Source organism: Aspergillus caelatus (assembly GCF_009193585.1).
Source record: "Aspergillus caelatus strain CBS 763.97 unplaced genomic scaffold BDV27scaffold_472, whole genome shotgun sequence".
Classification (NCBI taxonomy): Eukaryota; Fungi; Ascomycota; class Eurotiomycetes; order Eurotiales; family Aspergillaceae; genus Aspergillus; species Aspergillus caelatus.
The window spans coordinates 1-11,756 of NW_022475735.1; the positions used below are offsets into that span (position 1 = coordinate 1).

At 49.3% G+C, this 11,756-nt stretch overlaps 4 protein-coding genes across 4 annotated transcripts; 1 reads left to right on the plus strand and 3 right to left on the minus strand.

Moving 5' to 3' along the window:
- Nucleotides 1-94: 94 nt before the first annotated feature.
- Nucleotides 95-2,699, plus strand: flbA (developmental regulator FlbA). The gene is made up of 4 exons (XM_032077858.1): nucleotides 95-808; nucleotides 957-2,085; nucleotides 2,142-2,329; nucleotides 2,387-2,699. Exons 1-4 carry the CDS (start codon nucleotides 110-112, stop codon nucleotides 2,531-2,533), a joined length of 2,163 nt encoding a protein of 720 aa, XP_031920450.1. The 5' UTR covers nucleotides 95-109; the 3' UTR covers nucleotides 2,534-2,699.
- Nucleotides 2,700-3,701: 1,002 nt separating this feature from the next.
- BDV27DRAFT_139455 (CDC73 C-terminal domain-containing protein) lies at nucleotides 3,702-5,636 on the minus strand. The gene is made up of 2 exons (XM_032069458.1): nucleotides 4,879-5,636; nucleotides 3,702-4,800 (listed from the first exon to the last, which is right to left on the minus strand). Exons 1-2 carry the CDS (start codon nucleotides 5,557-5,559, stop codon nucleotides 4,069-4,071), a joined length of 1,413 nt encoding a protein of 470 aa, XP_031920451.1. The 5' UTR covers nucleotides 5,560-5,636; the 3' UTR covers nucleotides 3,702-4,068.
- Nucleotides 5,637-5,760: 124 nt separating this feature from the next.
- BDV27DRAFT_139457 (putative MFS monocarboxylate transporter) lies at nucleotides 5,761-7,692 on the minus strand. The gene is made up of 4 exons (XM_032069459.1): nucleotides 7,489-7,692; nucleotides 7,332-7,432; nucleotides 6,887-7,249; nucleotides 5,761-6,533 (listed from the first exon to the last, which is right to left on the minus strand). Exons 1-4 carry the CDS (start codon nucleotides 7,652-7,654, stop codon nucleotides 5,808-5,810), a joined length of 1,356 nt encoding a protein of 451 aa, XP_031920452.1. The 5' UTR covers nucleotides 7,655-7,692; the 3' UTR covers nucleotides 5,761-5,807.
- A 428-nt stretch (nucleotides 7,693-8,120) lies between these two features.
- BDV27DRAFT_88278 (putative PHD finger and SET domain protein) lies at nucleotides 8,121-11,467 on the minus strand. Its single transcript, XM_032077859.1, has one exon. It carries the CDS (start codon nucleotides 11,118-11,120, stop codon nucleotides 8,343-8,345), a length of 2,778 nt encoding a protein of 925 aa, XP_031920453.1. The 5' UTR covers nucleotides 11,121-11,467; the 3' UTR covers nucleotides 8,121-8,342.
- Between the last annotated feature and the right edge of the window lie 289 nt (nucleotides 11,468-11,756).

Here is an 11,756-nt window from a genome sequence, read left to right on the forward strand (position 1 = left end):
ACGGTTCCTCCCTTTCTTCACCAATTTTTTTTTTCTTACATACATACACATTTACATACATACAAACCCTTCCCCCTCTTACTCCCACTTATCTGGTTCGCACTATTCAATGCCAACCATATCTTCCATTCCCCTCGACCAAGGATCTCCTCCCTCTTCACATCTTCGTCATTCTCACCACCGTCTTCCTACCCAATCTTCTCTTTCTACCATACCTGTCCCGGTCTCTTCCTCCCCGGACGACTTCTCTTCTTCTACTCCCCCATCCGCCTCTTGTATTCCCACGTCCGCAACCCCCGCTGCTGTCGCTGCCCCCACGACAAGACCTTCCACCTTCACCAGCACTACCGGTTTCACTGGATCTGTAATTGGATCGATCTCGCGACGTAATCGCCGATCTTTCGCTGCTTTGGCCCGTGAAAAGACTTCGAACGCTTTTGCCAATCTGTCGGCCATTGGAGGTACCACCAACGCTACTCTACGTTCTTCAGCCTCGTCCGGCAGTTTGTCGAAACATTCGCGCAAGCCTTCCCAAGTCAGCGTCAGTGAAGCCGCAGGAGCCTCGCCGCTGACTCCACCATTATCGGACAGCAGCACGAGCAGTGAGCAATTGAGTAACACACCCATTGAGTCTCCCTTCAACCCGATTTCTCCGGCTGTGGCCGAACAAGTCGAAAGGCGCCGTCAGACCCTTCAACACGTCCCATCTTTGGTAGGGCAACAGGCGCAAGCCGTAATTCCATCAAAAATGCATCAAACATCTTCAAGGCTATTGCGTATGACCGAAGATGATCGTCCTTTTACCAAGGTAGGAATTTTCGAAATCCGTCCTTTTTTCTTTTCATTTTTTGCCTCTTCACCCTCTCTTCCAATCCATGGAAGAAAAATATATTTTTTTCTATAAAAAAGGCAGAGCGCCTGAATATAGACTATTATTAACGGACTGACTTTTGCAGGATTTCATGGATCTATTTTCGACATTGATGGTCAGCTTGAAACTGGATTCGCATCGCGTACGATTTACGAGATACGACCACTCATTCACGTCTGAAGAAGCAATCAACAATCTTGGATCTCTCAAATTTTCCCAGTCAAACCGCATGCCAGACCCCAAGGATCCTTCTCGTATTGTTACGACCACTACGACAACCACGTTCTCCATGGCCAAGGAAATGGCCCGCTCAGTGTGCCAACGGTTTGTCGACGCGAGGTTCATTGAGTCTGTTGATGGCAAGGCTTCTCAATTTTTCCCATTGAAGGGTGCTTTGTATCAACTTACTCCTAAAGGAATCAATATCTTGCAAAGATTTTGCCAGAGGAACGGTATCACTGCACGCCATGTGATTGATGTGCTGGAATCTCCTCGTAATACAATGCAACTTGTCAACCTGGAGCGCGATTCCGAGACCGATAAACTATCCCATGATCGTGCAACTATTGAGGTCATCTTTCGCCGGTTTGCTGGTCAAGATGGACCCAATGTCAAGAGCAGCATTTCCACCTCCGACTCGGATTCACTGAGCGATTATTCGAATGGTTTGGTTGGAGTAAAGATGGCCAAGGAGCGTAAAATCAACGACAAGATTGTTATCAACACCTTCACTGGAAAAGCCGCGGTGGATTGGCTGATGGACTGTTCGACTACCATCGAACGCCGAGAAACTGTCCTCATTGCTGAGCTGTTCGTCAAATATGGAATGATTACAATGTTGCAGGAGGATAAGCTGATGCCTCTGCCGGACAACTCGATAGTAGGATTTCAACCCTCCAAGAACGCAATCTATGGCATTACGGAACGAGGCCAGCGGGTTTGTGGGTGGATAGCACGGGACAAGTCTCGTGAGACTACGGCATACGACAGCCGCGGTATTCCAAAGGACTCGAACAACGCTCGATTGAACCACATTCTTCATGATCCTGCTCTGAGACTTCTTTTCCGTGAATTCCTCCGCTATTCTTTGTGCGAGGAGAATCTGTCCTTCTACTTGGATGTTTCCGAGTTTACTGCAACTTATCACAAGGCGGAGAAGGTTGGCACATTTAAGAAGTCTGACTCTGTTCGTGAGACCCTGGCTGCAGCATATGGTAAGCTCTCAGTTTTCGTCTCACTTCAAGTGCAACCCATACTGACTGTTTAAAAGGTCTTTATAACGCCTTCCTGGCTCCCGGTTCTCCCTGTGAGCTCAATATTGACCACGCACTGCGCAACAGCTTGGCCAGTCGCATGACCAAGGCTGTAGGGGATGACGAATCAATGTTCAAGAGTCTTCAGGAAGTTGTGCATTTGTTTGAGATGGCGCAGACTTCTGTTTTCAAGTTGATGTCAAGTGTGAGTATCTTCCCGACGCCTGGAGAGTTCTGCGATTTGATCTCTAACATCTTACAGGATTCGATCCCGAAGTTTTTGCGCGACCCTAAGTACGCCCATATCCTTCAGGAGCATGATGTCGAGTTGATCGGCGCCACAAGGTCTTATTCGCCAACACCAGCCAACGTTCCCGAACGCTCGATGAGTCGCTCGGCTCGGTCATGACAATAGACTGACTATACCGTGTACCTCGCGGTCGATTTGGAATTACGATTTTGAGCCGAACTACCCTACCCTGCGGTGGTACAGTACGCAAGGAAGGGCCTAAACTTGGCGTTCCACAGCCGAAGAGTCTGATCATACGTATATGACTCCGGTTCACGGCACTTCGACAATGTCAGAACTCCCAACACCGCTCCAGCGGTTCCTTCGCTTGTCCACTACACCTTGACACGAACACTCCTCCGGTTCTACCTTTATTTTCTCTTTACCGGAACCAAATACACCTTTGAGCCGTTCCATTTCGGCGGTATGATTTTCCTTTGTAATCAAAGTTATCACGACCCATGAAAGATGTTACGATCTCGATGGATCATGTGATAGAGATGACCCACATTGATGGTCTTCCAATATTTATATTTACCCGGTTTCCCATTTTTTTTTTTTTTTTTTTCTCTTTCATTTGTGATTTCTGACCAGTATGGAGAAATCGTGAGGAAGGCTGAGACATGAAAGTTTTCCAGCATTAGAGAGGCGTTTCTTTTTCTTTCAACCTTTGATTTGGCTTTTTGGCATACACGTGTGGCCTTTTAGAGATTTGTCAGTTTCCTCTTACCTCTTTACTATATTGTCTAGTATTTTCCTCTTCTTCCTTCGACCTGCATTATCCTTGTCCAAGAGTTGATGTATATGCTGTCATACCGTCGGCATTCAGCATTGTTCTGCGTATTGATTGCATTTTCAAGGATTCAGCGATTATGGCTTTTTCATTTGTCATTCCCCTACTTTATGTCACTACTACATGGATCGTCCCTCAAGACATGCAGAGAAAAGTAAAAAAAAAAAAATATACGAGCCCTGATTCTTCCATCACGTGGTGCAGTTTCAGCCCCAAGACCACATGGCAACCACGTGTCAAAACAAAGCCATCGATGAATGTAGCAAAGTGCGCATCCCCGATGAACGTATCAGCTAAAGATGTAATTAGCGGGACAAGACTATCCGCGTATGGTATTTAAAATCATCATGATGGTAAATAACAAAGCTTCAGAAAACTCCTGCACGCCCTCCCTGCATCCATAAATTCGACGGTTATAAAAGAGAAGCAAAAAAAAACAAAATAATAAATAACACAACTAGCTCATCCATCGTTTTATCAAAAAAGAAGGGAAAAAAAAAAACAGGCCCAGTAACAAAATGAACACAATAAGACGGGAGTAGATTCTATAGAAACATGACGGACCAATTCATGGATTTGACGCATAAAGACGGCGAATGTAAACTATCGAAGGCGAGTAGAGACGACAAAGGCCGTGACGCTGTTATGACAGTGCATCTGCGATAACCATCCCAAGAGCATTCGTTGGTTCATATATGCCGTGTTTACGGAATGGAGTTATAGTTAGTTCAACCCAGCCTCGGGAGAATGCGGCTGGGCCATCTGACCTAAAGTTGAGTAACCGGATGGATGTGTTTGATGCGGGTGAGAACCTATTCAAGGAGTTGACGTTTGGTTTAGAAAGAGGAGGGAGAATCGGAGATCATTTGTTGCCCCAGCCTCTTTGTTTCATGCCTTCTTCGATCACAGTCCAGATGCCCTCGACTACTTCGCGATCTCGCCACCGTCCTGCACCGTTAACGCCGCCCTTTTCGTCCCATCGCTCGACAGAGAAGCTTTGAACGCCACGGCCCCAACCGCGGACTTCGCGCGGGACCCCTTCGCCGCGCCAGCCGACGTGGATGCCGGATGCGTGCTTGAAGAGTTCTGGCGGGGAGGACCACTTGTAGGACTTGAATTGCCAGGTTTGGCCGGTTGTGAAGACGGCAACGAGTCGATTCCAGTAGTCTGGTCTGAAATTGGCTGTGCTGTCGACAAGGATGAACCGGGTCGGTTTTCTGGTTGCATTTTGGGAGCCGACAGCACGGGATGTTGTGTTGGATGGGTCAGAAAGGATGCGCAGTGGGCGAGATATATACAGAATGTTGGAACTGGGCATAGAGAGGGTGGGGTGGTCGGGAGGTACAAAAACACCATCTTGGAGGAACGACCGTACATTTGACATGCGGATGAGAGACGAAGCCGATGGTGAAAGTAGAATGATCGGATCCTGTGTTTTGGAGCTGCCCTTCCGGGGTTGAGGAAGGCCGGCAGATGGCGCTGGTATGATAGACTGCGGCTTGCTTCCAGGCTTTGCGCCCGGGGGGTATTGACCTGTTCGTGAGCGGTTACGACCGAGGAATGTCTCGGCCGTTTTGCGAACATGAGAGAAGTCCTAAATGAGAGCGTTGTCAGTGGCTGCTTGTTGACCGGTGCACCGCAAGTACTCTTGTACCCCCACAAATTAACGTACAGTTGGTTTGATCCCCCGTAGAACACTATTCCGATCACCCATCTTCCGTTCACCGTTGTAGATTTCCTGTAACCTAGGATCAACAACCTTCGCGGTCTTTCCTTGCTGAGCACCCCCCGAGGGCGCAGTGGTACTAGGCGCGCCGCTTGGGACTGCAGAAACACCTCCAGCAGCACCAGAAGCAATATTAGCTGAGGCCTGAGCCTGATCCACCGCGGAGGCAGCGGCAGCGGCTGCACCCTCTAAGGGTTTGATATATTCACTCTCATCGGAGGCGCCTTCGAGCCAGGTGATAAGGTCTAAGCGCTCGACAAAAACCAGGTTTTGCACTTGTTCTTCCTCCTCTCCTTCCTTGCGTTCCTTCTGCTTTAGCGACTCATTCAATTCCTGTGCTGAGGCAATGTAATCCGGAATTGCGACATCTTTCTTCTGCCAAGCGAAGAAGATACTGCGGAGGTCGACAGCGGAGTCAGAGGCGTTTGAGAAGAAACGCGTTGGTGCATTCAATGGGATAGTCTGCGGCGACGGATTCCGAAAGAAAAGGTGTGTTGCTTTAGCTAGGTTGTCGGTAGCATTCTGATCTGAAGGGTCGGAGGAGGTCGTCGGCGTGGGAAGACTGCCGGCCGCAATAGCGCGGCGAAGGGCAAGAAGGGGATCTTGGAGGGAGGGATCGCTTTCCATTATGGTGGCTAATTCGCGAGTACACTACTACCACCACACCGAACGATCCTTTAGAAGAAAGTCAAGCCTGTGTGAGAATGATGATGCTTATTGAGCTTGCGGAAGTGGTGAGTGTTGATGGTCCACCAGTCCGCAAGAAATAGAGGCTACACGTGACCTGCGCTTCTCGAAATGTATGTATTCATTTAATCAAACTCACTCCAGCAACAGCACTGGAACGCTTACTAGACCTCTGTATCTAGGGACCTTTATGAATGACAATAGACACTCAGGCAATGCCACATCCAGCTCCAAGCCCCAAGGAAGGCGGTTATGCCAGTGAACAAGATCAATGCCCCGTATTCCGTGCCATATCCGGTGTCACTCCCACCAACTGATCCTTTCTCGATCAAAGCGGTACTCAAAGGCCCACTAATAACATTACCAATCCCTCTCCCTCCAGCCAATAATCCAAATACCAACCCAGTCTCCAACGATGGCCTCTCCCGCTTGATCTGCGTTAATACGCCAGACCACGTCGAGCTGAAACCACCGGCAAAGAAACCGTATGTTATGGAGAAAAGCGTGAGAAGCCCACTCGCAGCCCTTGGATAAGATGATGAGGTTGATGTTGAGAGGCCCCAGAAGAGGAAAACAGAGAGCGCTGAACCTACTGATGAGAAAAGCATTACGTTTGTAACGGCGAAGCGGTCACAAAGTGAGCCGATCACTATCCCACCAACCACGGAAGTCGCATTGAAGAGGGCCAATAAAAGCGTGCCTGTAGTATTGGATAGGCCAGCTACGCTGGTCGAGTACGATGGCAAATAAGTCGTAGGCAGAAAGTACCCAAAACCCTGAATAATATTTCCCAGTTGTAACATCCAGAAAGTGACCAGCTTCAAAAATGTTAAGTCCAGACGTCGAGCGGAGGTCGATGGCGAGGGTGGGATACGCGGTTTGACGAATGGCAGAGCTGCCAACGTAGAGAGTAGCTGGGAAGAGTCAGTTCGGCTGCTCCAAATAGCACCGATAGAATGCGGGCTATGCTATCCAGTGAGACAAAGGCATTAAGGCTTTCTTGGTCTCCTGGAGTGGAATGTTTATAGCGTTGCTTTATTGCTGGTGTATTGAGCTTATTACAAGCGAGTAATCATGGCTGGACAACTATGGCGGATATCCCCAGTACGGGATATTCATAGGCAAAGGTACGCCAGCATTAGGAAAATCACGTAAAGGAGAGGACTTAGGGGTACAGGTGAACCAGGAATAGAGGCATCGCGAGCATATGTGTTTCGGCAATTGTCTTTCGATTAAATAGATTGAGCGTGGCGAGGGGAGTACTGACCGTAGTGACTGTCCAGGCTCTTAAGGTAGTTCTCGCTCCAAAACGTTCGAGACAGGCGCTGGCTAGAAAAGGGAGAGCCACACCGCAAATACTTTTGGCAGCCCACATAATCCCATACGCGAGGCCTTTACGACGGACAAACCATTGGTCAAGATATAGGGTTGTCGGGCTAAAGACCAGACCATTCCCCACGGCGCATAGAACACCCTGAGTGACAATCAAGTGCCACACTGTTATCGAGAACGAGGAAAGGAGAGAACCAGAAACACTGAGCAACAGGCCAACAGAAGCACAGTACTTCTGTAGCTGGGGATAACGGGTGAGAAGGGTGAATGATACAGGGGAAAGAAGATAGAGGATTCCCTGGAAACTCCAACAGCCGTTAGTGTACACTCCGTCCAACTGCTATCGGTCCAGAGATATCTGCTGGATTCGGGGATATTACGGTTGAGGTTGTTCCCACTATTGCCAGATCCCCTTTGCTCCCTTGAAGGTCACTGTGCGATGAATAATACTCTTGGAAGATCCCATAGACGAGAGAAAAGCCTAGCGAGTGGGTGTCAGCATCCTATCCGAAACCATCCCAAGAACCGTGGCTGTACCCCAGACTGGTAACTGGATTAAGCAGCACGAGGCTAATATCAACCAAGCGTCCTTCCCTCGATCTGTTGGGGATAGAGACGGTTGTTCGAGTTCAAAGTGGGAGGCATTATGGGTGTCTTCTCGTAGAGATGGTTGTGGTTGGGTAATGGGCTGCTGAGACTGCATCCTCTTGCACGGGAAATGGTTGCATGGTCTGAAGCGACTGTGGAACAATAGAGATACTATGATGACTGATATAAGATGTGATTTACCCCGCACACATGATTATCCCTCACCTCTCCCAAGTACACTCATCGGAAGAGAGATTGATTGCTAGCATGGCTTCCGCTCTACAGGCATCCATGAGACAGAAGTGAAGTTGAAAGGTATATTTTTTTTTCTTCGCATCATTTGATCGACTCGGTTCCATTAAGGCTGTAACCCTGATAGAAAGAACAGGGCCATGTCATCATAGAAGCCTAATATAATGGATAATAATAATAAAAAAGAAAAATAACAAAAAATAGGTATAGAAAACAAATGGACACAGCTAATTCAGACAATCGTGAAGCAGATGCTGCACATAAGTGACGATTGATCATCGACCTAAACACCATACATACCCTTTGCCGATTCATATCCCAGAGTATATTTCCCAACCTTTCCATCCACACGCCTGATACGCCGTCACAAAACGGGAAAAAAAAAGAAACAGAAAAACGAAATAAGCCCAAAAAGACAACACATATCCACGGCTGAACGCCAATTCCCATCGTGTACAGATTCAAGTAATAAATAAAGATAACAGACTGCCCATTGTTACTATCATCGCCACCGGTAGGAGGCAGCCTGGATGAGGGATTGGTCTGGCATCTCAGGAAAGCGACGATAGCTGGGAAGCCTGGGTCGGCCCAGAGACGTCCTTCATCGGGACATCCGAGGACTTGGCACTTGCACCTTCTCCGACGGCCCGGGCTTGCGCAAGTTCGTTGTTACCAACAGTGGATACCTCGCGGCTCATGTGGGGTTGAGCTGTGGGTGATTTGGGTGGAGGCATCGGAGTGGCTTGGGTTTGGGGCTTTTCGGATGTGGGAGTAGTGAGAGTGCCTCTCCGGATAAGATAGTCCCCTAAGCTAAGCTTCTTCTTCACTGGGCTAGGTGCAGTTACGCTAGACCCGAGGATTGCCGTATCTGAGGTAGATGGTGACGATATCACAGCCGGTGCACTAGACCCTGGACTGTTGGCAGGAGGTAGTAAAGGAATGGTAGCAGGAAGTGGAACGCGGAGATCAACACGATGATTGTTTACTTTGCCTCCCGGTATTCGAGAGTTATGAGCAGCGGTGGATGGCCACGGTGGTGGCAGTGGAGGTTTGATAGAACTTCGTCCTGACAATGGAGAGGTTTCTTGTTGCCATCCTGGAGAGATACCCATTGGGGACACTGCATCTTTCATTTCCATGTCGTCCCGGTCACCTGACACGCTCGGGGTGGTAACTGTAGGTGGCCCTGCGCGTGGACTTGACACAGGGGACATCAGATGTGTGGCATGCTTGGATTGCGACGAGGGAGACACAGGAAGTTGTTGATTATTTTGTTCCAGTCGAATCCGGTCCGCATAGCATCGCTTCAACAGCCGCTGGGTAAATGGGACGAAACTGGGTCGACGAGATGGAGTATTAGACGGTGAAAGGCTATCACTAACATCGAGTTCTGTCTGCGTCGCTGAGTCAACGTACTGAGGACGCCCGAACCGAGACCGCAGCGAAGGAATTGCATGATTCGATGCTTTTCGCGGAGAGCCATGGCGTCCTCCATTTAAAGATCCAGGGGAAATAGCTGATGTTGGCGAGTAAGACTGGCGATCACGACCACTGACGTGTGTGAAATAGCCTGCCTGAGCCGACGAACTCCCGATGACCGGTGTTGTCTGCGTAGACTGGCCGCTAGCTCGCTTCTTTCTTCTGTGCGAAGCTTGTTGGTCCTGTTCCAATTGCTGAAATTTCTTCTCCGCTGCAGCAATTTTCCGTTTATCTCTAGCTGAAAGCTCAGATTCGCCGAACACGAGCCCTTCAGTAGGGGTCTGCAATGTAGGCGTGAGATCGCGACTATGGGTCTGACCTCGTGCAGAGCCTGACGTGGAACGGGTATCTGTTTGATCATCCTCTTCCAGGTTTTTAGTGGCCTCGCTGCCAGCACGGCTATTGGACGCCGGGGGAGAAATGTTCGGTTTACTTTTGGTTTTCTTTCGTTTTAAACTCATTTGCTTCGAGTTGGTATCCAATGCCTTCGGATGTCGACGACGATCCACATTAGCTAGTAGGCAATTGGGTGGGGCGACGCAGGCACAGCCGCCAAAGTGAGATAGTACATTGCTGATGCACATAGCCGCCACATCCTGTGCGTTGTCACTGAACTCTTGCTTGACGACACCATTGGTTGATTCAAACAGTTGTGGGTCTAGGTACCACATGGCGGTAATCTCTGAATCGGCCGCTATGTCTTCTTTAGCAACAAAGCAAAAATGATACTCCACTTCATTGGTGATGAAGGTTCTAATAGTGACATTTGGACGACAGGACCGTCGCGCATAGCGGAGTATGTTTCCCTCATGGCGACTATCGATATAAAGAGGCAGTTGAGGGTGGAAGAAAACAAAAGGCTCTGGATGACGAAGCTCTTGCCAGCGGTTACTGGCTTCAACGCAGTATTTCCAGAGTGGTCCGATTTTGCCCGTGATCTCTCCTACAATCTCGTCCTTTCCGACGGGATCTCGTGTCTTGAGGATCTTCCATGTTGGGTGCATCCCATCAATGTCAACGTTCGTGTCTCTGATGGTATCTGTTGCAAGAGATGGCCAATGTGACCTGTCCAGCGCACCGCCCGACCAGGTAAAAACATCCTGCGCAGAGCGCCCGTTAGAAGCGCGAGCCAGTGCGCCCGGCTCGTTCACCCATGTCGCCAAATGCGTGGCAAGTTCAAGGTTGACAAACAGATTACTATCTGTATTGACATGATGGTTGTCATGATCATAGAGATGAAGAAACTCATTCGAATATAGGGGAATCGAAGGGCCCGATGGTTTCGTGGGACTCATTGATGTCGTGGTACGTTTACGCGAATCTGGAGGAAAAGATGGCACGCCCGCCAAGGAGCTGACAGACCCAGAGGCACGATGGTTGGTTTTGGCCTTCTTCGCCGGAGGTTGGTCGCGGGCGTTGGAATCGGATCGATTGTGGATGCCATTTACTTGTTCGCCATCTTTAGTCTTTTTCTTCTGGCTCTTTGTCCCTGAACGTTTAGCTTTCCGGTCACCGCCATCGCTCTGTTCCCTGAGACGTCTCTGCCGCTCTGTGGCACGCCTGCCGTCCAAAGGGCGGGGCTCACAATCGACGCAATTGTGGACATCTGGTACGTCCCGACCATGATAGTAGCACTCGATATGTTGCCACGTCTCGCACCCTTCGCAGAAGACCGTGTTCCCATCGTCATCTTCGAAGGCACAGATGCATTTGATGGTATACGGTTCCTCTTCTTCGGGGGCAGCGGAGTCGGAAACAGCGCCGTTGACGGCAGGCGAATTCAGAGGGACGGTGACCGGATAGGGCTCCGTGGCTGGATGCGTGATGACGACAGGGGAGGTATCTGTCATAATCTGACAGGATACCTCCTCTTAGGCTAAATAGTGAACGCGCAGTGGGTTTCAATTGCAAGAGAGGCTCACGGATAACCCGTCAAAGCCCAGCACGCATGTCACTTATTGCCAAACCGACAATTGCCTCCTTATATAGCTCGTTAAGATCAGCGCTGATATGGCCAAGAAGCTGAAGATCCACTGAGGAAACCGTCAATCCAGGAGAGCAGGGCCAAGGAAGTTTCGTAATGTTTGACAAGAACAAAGTCAGGCGAGTCGAAGTAGATCGTGGGAATCCAGGCTGGTATAATCGCTCAGTAGTTGTCAAGATACGTCGCTGGATATGACAACTCTGGTCGAAAGGTGCAAAAGGGGTGAACCGTTATCGAGGTCTTAGTGGAGTCGTCGATCTCGTTGGCGCGTGCGACCGTGAGAGAGTAGAAATGTATCGAGAATCGGAAGCCGATGGATGTAAAGAGGCGGTCGGGCCACGAATCGCATGGAGAGGGATGATGGCGACAGGTGGGTGAGATGAGGCTAGAAAATGGTGAGGAGATTCTACCTATGAAGAAGGATGAAGTCAAGGGAGAGAAGAAGGGAAAGGATTAGGTAAACGTGGCAAGAGAACGTAGGAGTAATGAAAGAAGTAAAGGA

What these genes read in the sequence shown, in the direction of transcription:
- flbA (XM_032077858.1), top strand. Translation starts at nt 110, where the DNA reads ATGCCAACCATATCTTCCATTCCCCTCGACCAAGGATCTCCTCCCTCT. An exon ending in GACCCTGGCTGCAGCATATG is followed by an intron (nt 2,086 to 2,141) that starts GTAAGCTCTCAG and finishes ACTGTTTAAAAG; the next exon opens with GTCTTTATAACGCCTTCCTG. An exon ending in TTTTCAAGTTGATGTCAAGT is followed by an intron (nt 2,330 to 2,386) that starts GTGAGTATCTTC and finishes AACATCTTACAG; the next exon opens with GATTCGATCCCGAAGTTTTT.
- BDV27DRAFT_139455 (XM_032069458.1), bottom strand. Translation starts at nt 5,559, where the DNA reads ATGGAAAGCGATCCCTCCCTCCAAGATCCCCTTCTTGCCCTTCGCCGC. An exon ending in TACGGGGGATCAAACCAACT is followed by an intron (nt 4,801 to 4,878) that starts GTACGTTAATTT and finishes GCTCTCATTTAG; the next exon opens with GACTTCTCTCATGTTCGCAA.
- BDV27DRAFT_88278 (XM_032077859.1), bottom strand. Translation starts at nt 11,120, where the DNA reads ATGACAGATACCTCCCCTGTCGTCATCACGCATCCAGCCACGGAGCCC.
- BDV27DRAFT_139457 (XM_032069459.1), bottom strand. Translation starts at nt 7,654, where the DNA reads ATGCAGTCTCAGCAGCCCATTACCCAACCACAACCATCTCTACGAGAA. An exon ending in AATCCAGTTACCAGTCTGGG is followed by an intron (nt 7,433 to 7,488) that starts GTACAGCCACGG and finishes CCCACTCGCTAG; the next exon opens with GCTTTTCTCTCGTCTATGGG. An exon ending in TAGTGGGAACAACCTCAACC is followed by an intron (nt 7,250 to 7,331) that starts GTAATATCCCCG and finishes TGGAGTTTCCAG; the next exon opens with GGAATCCTCTATCTTCTTTC.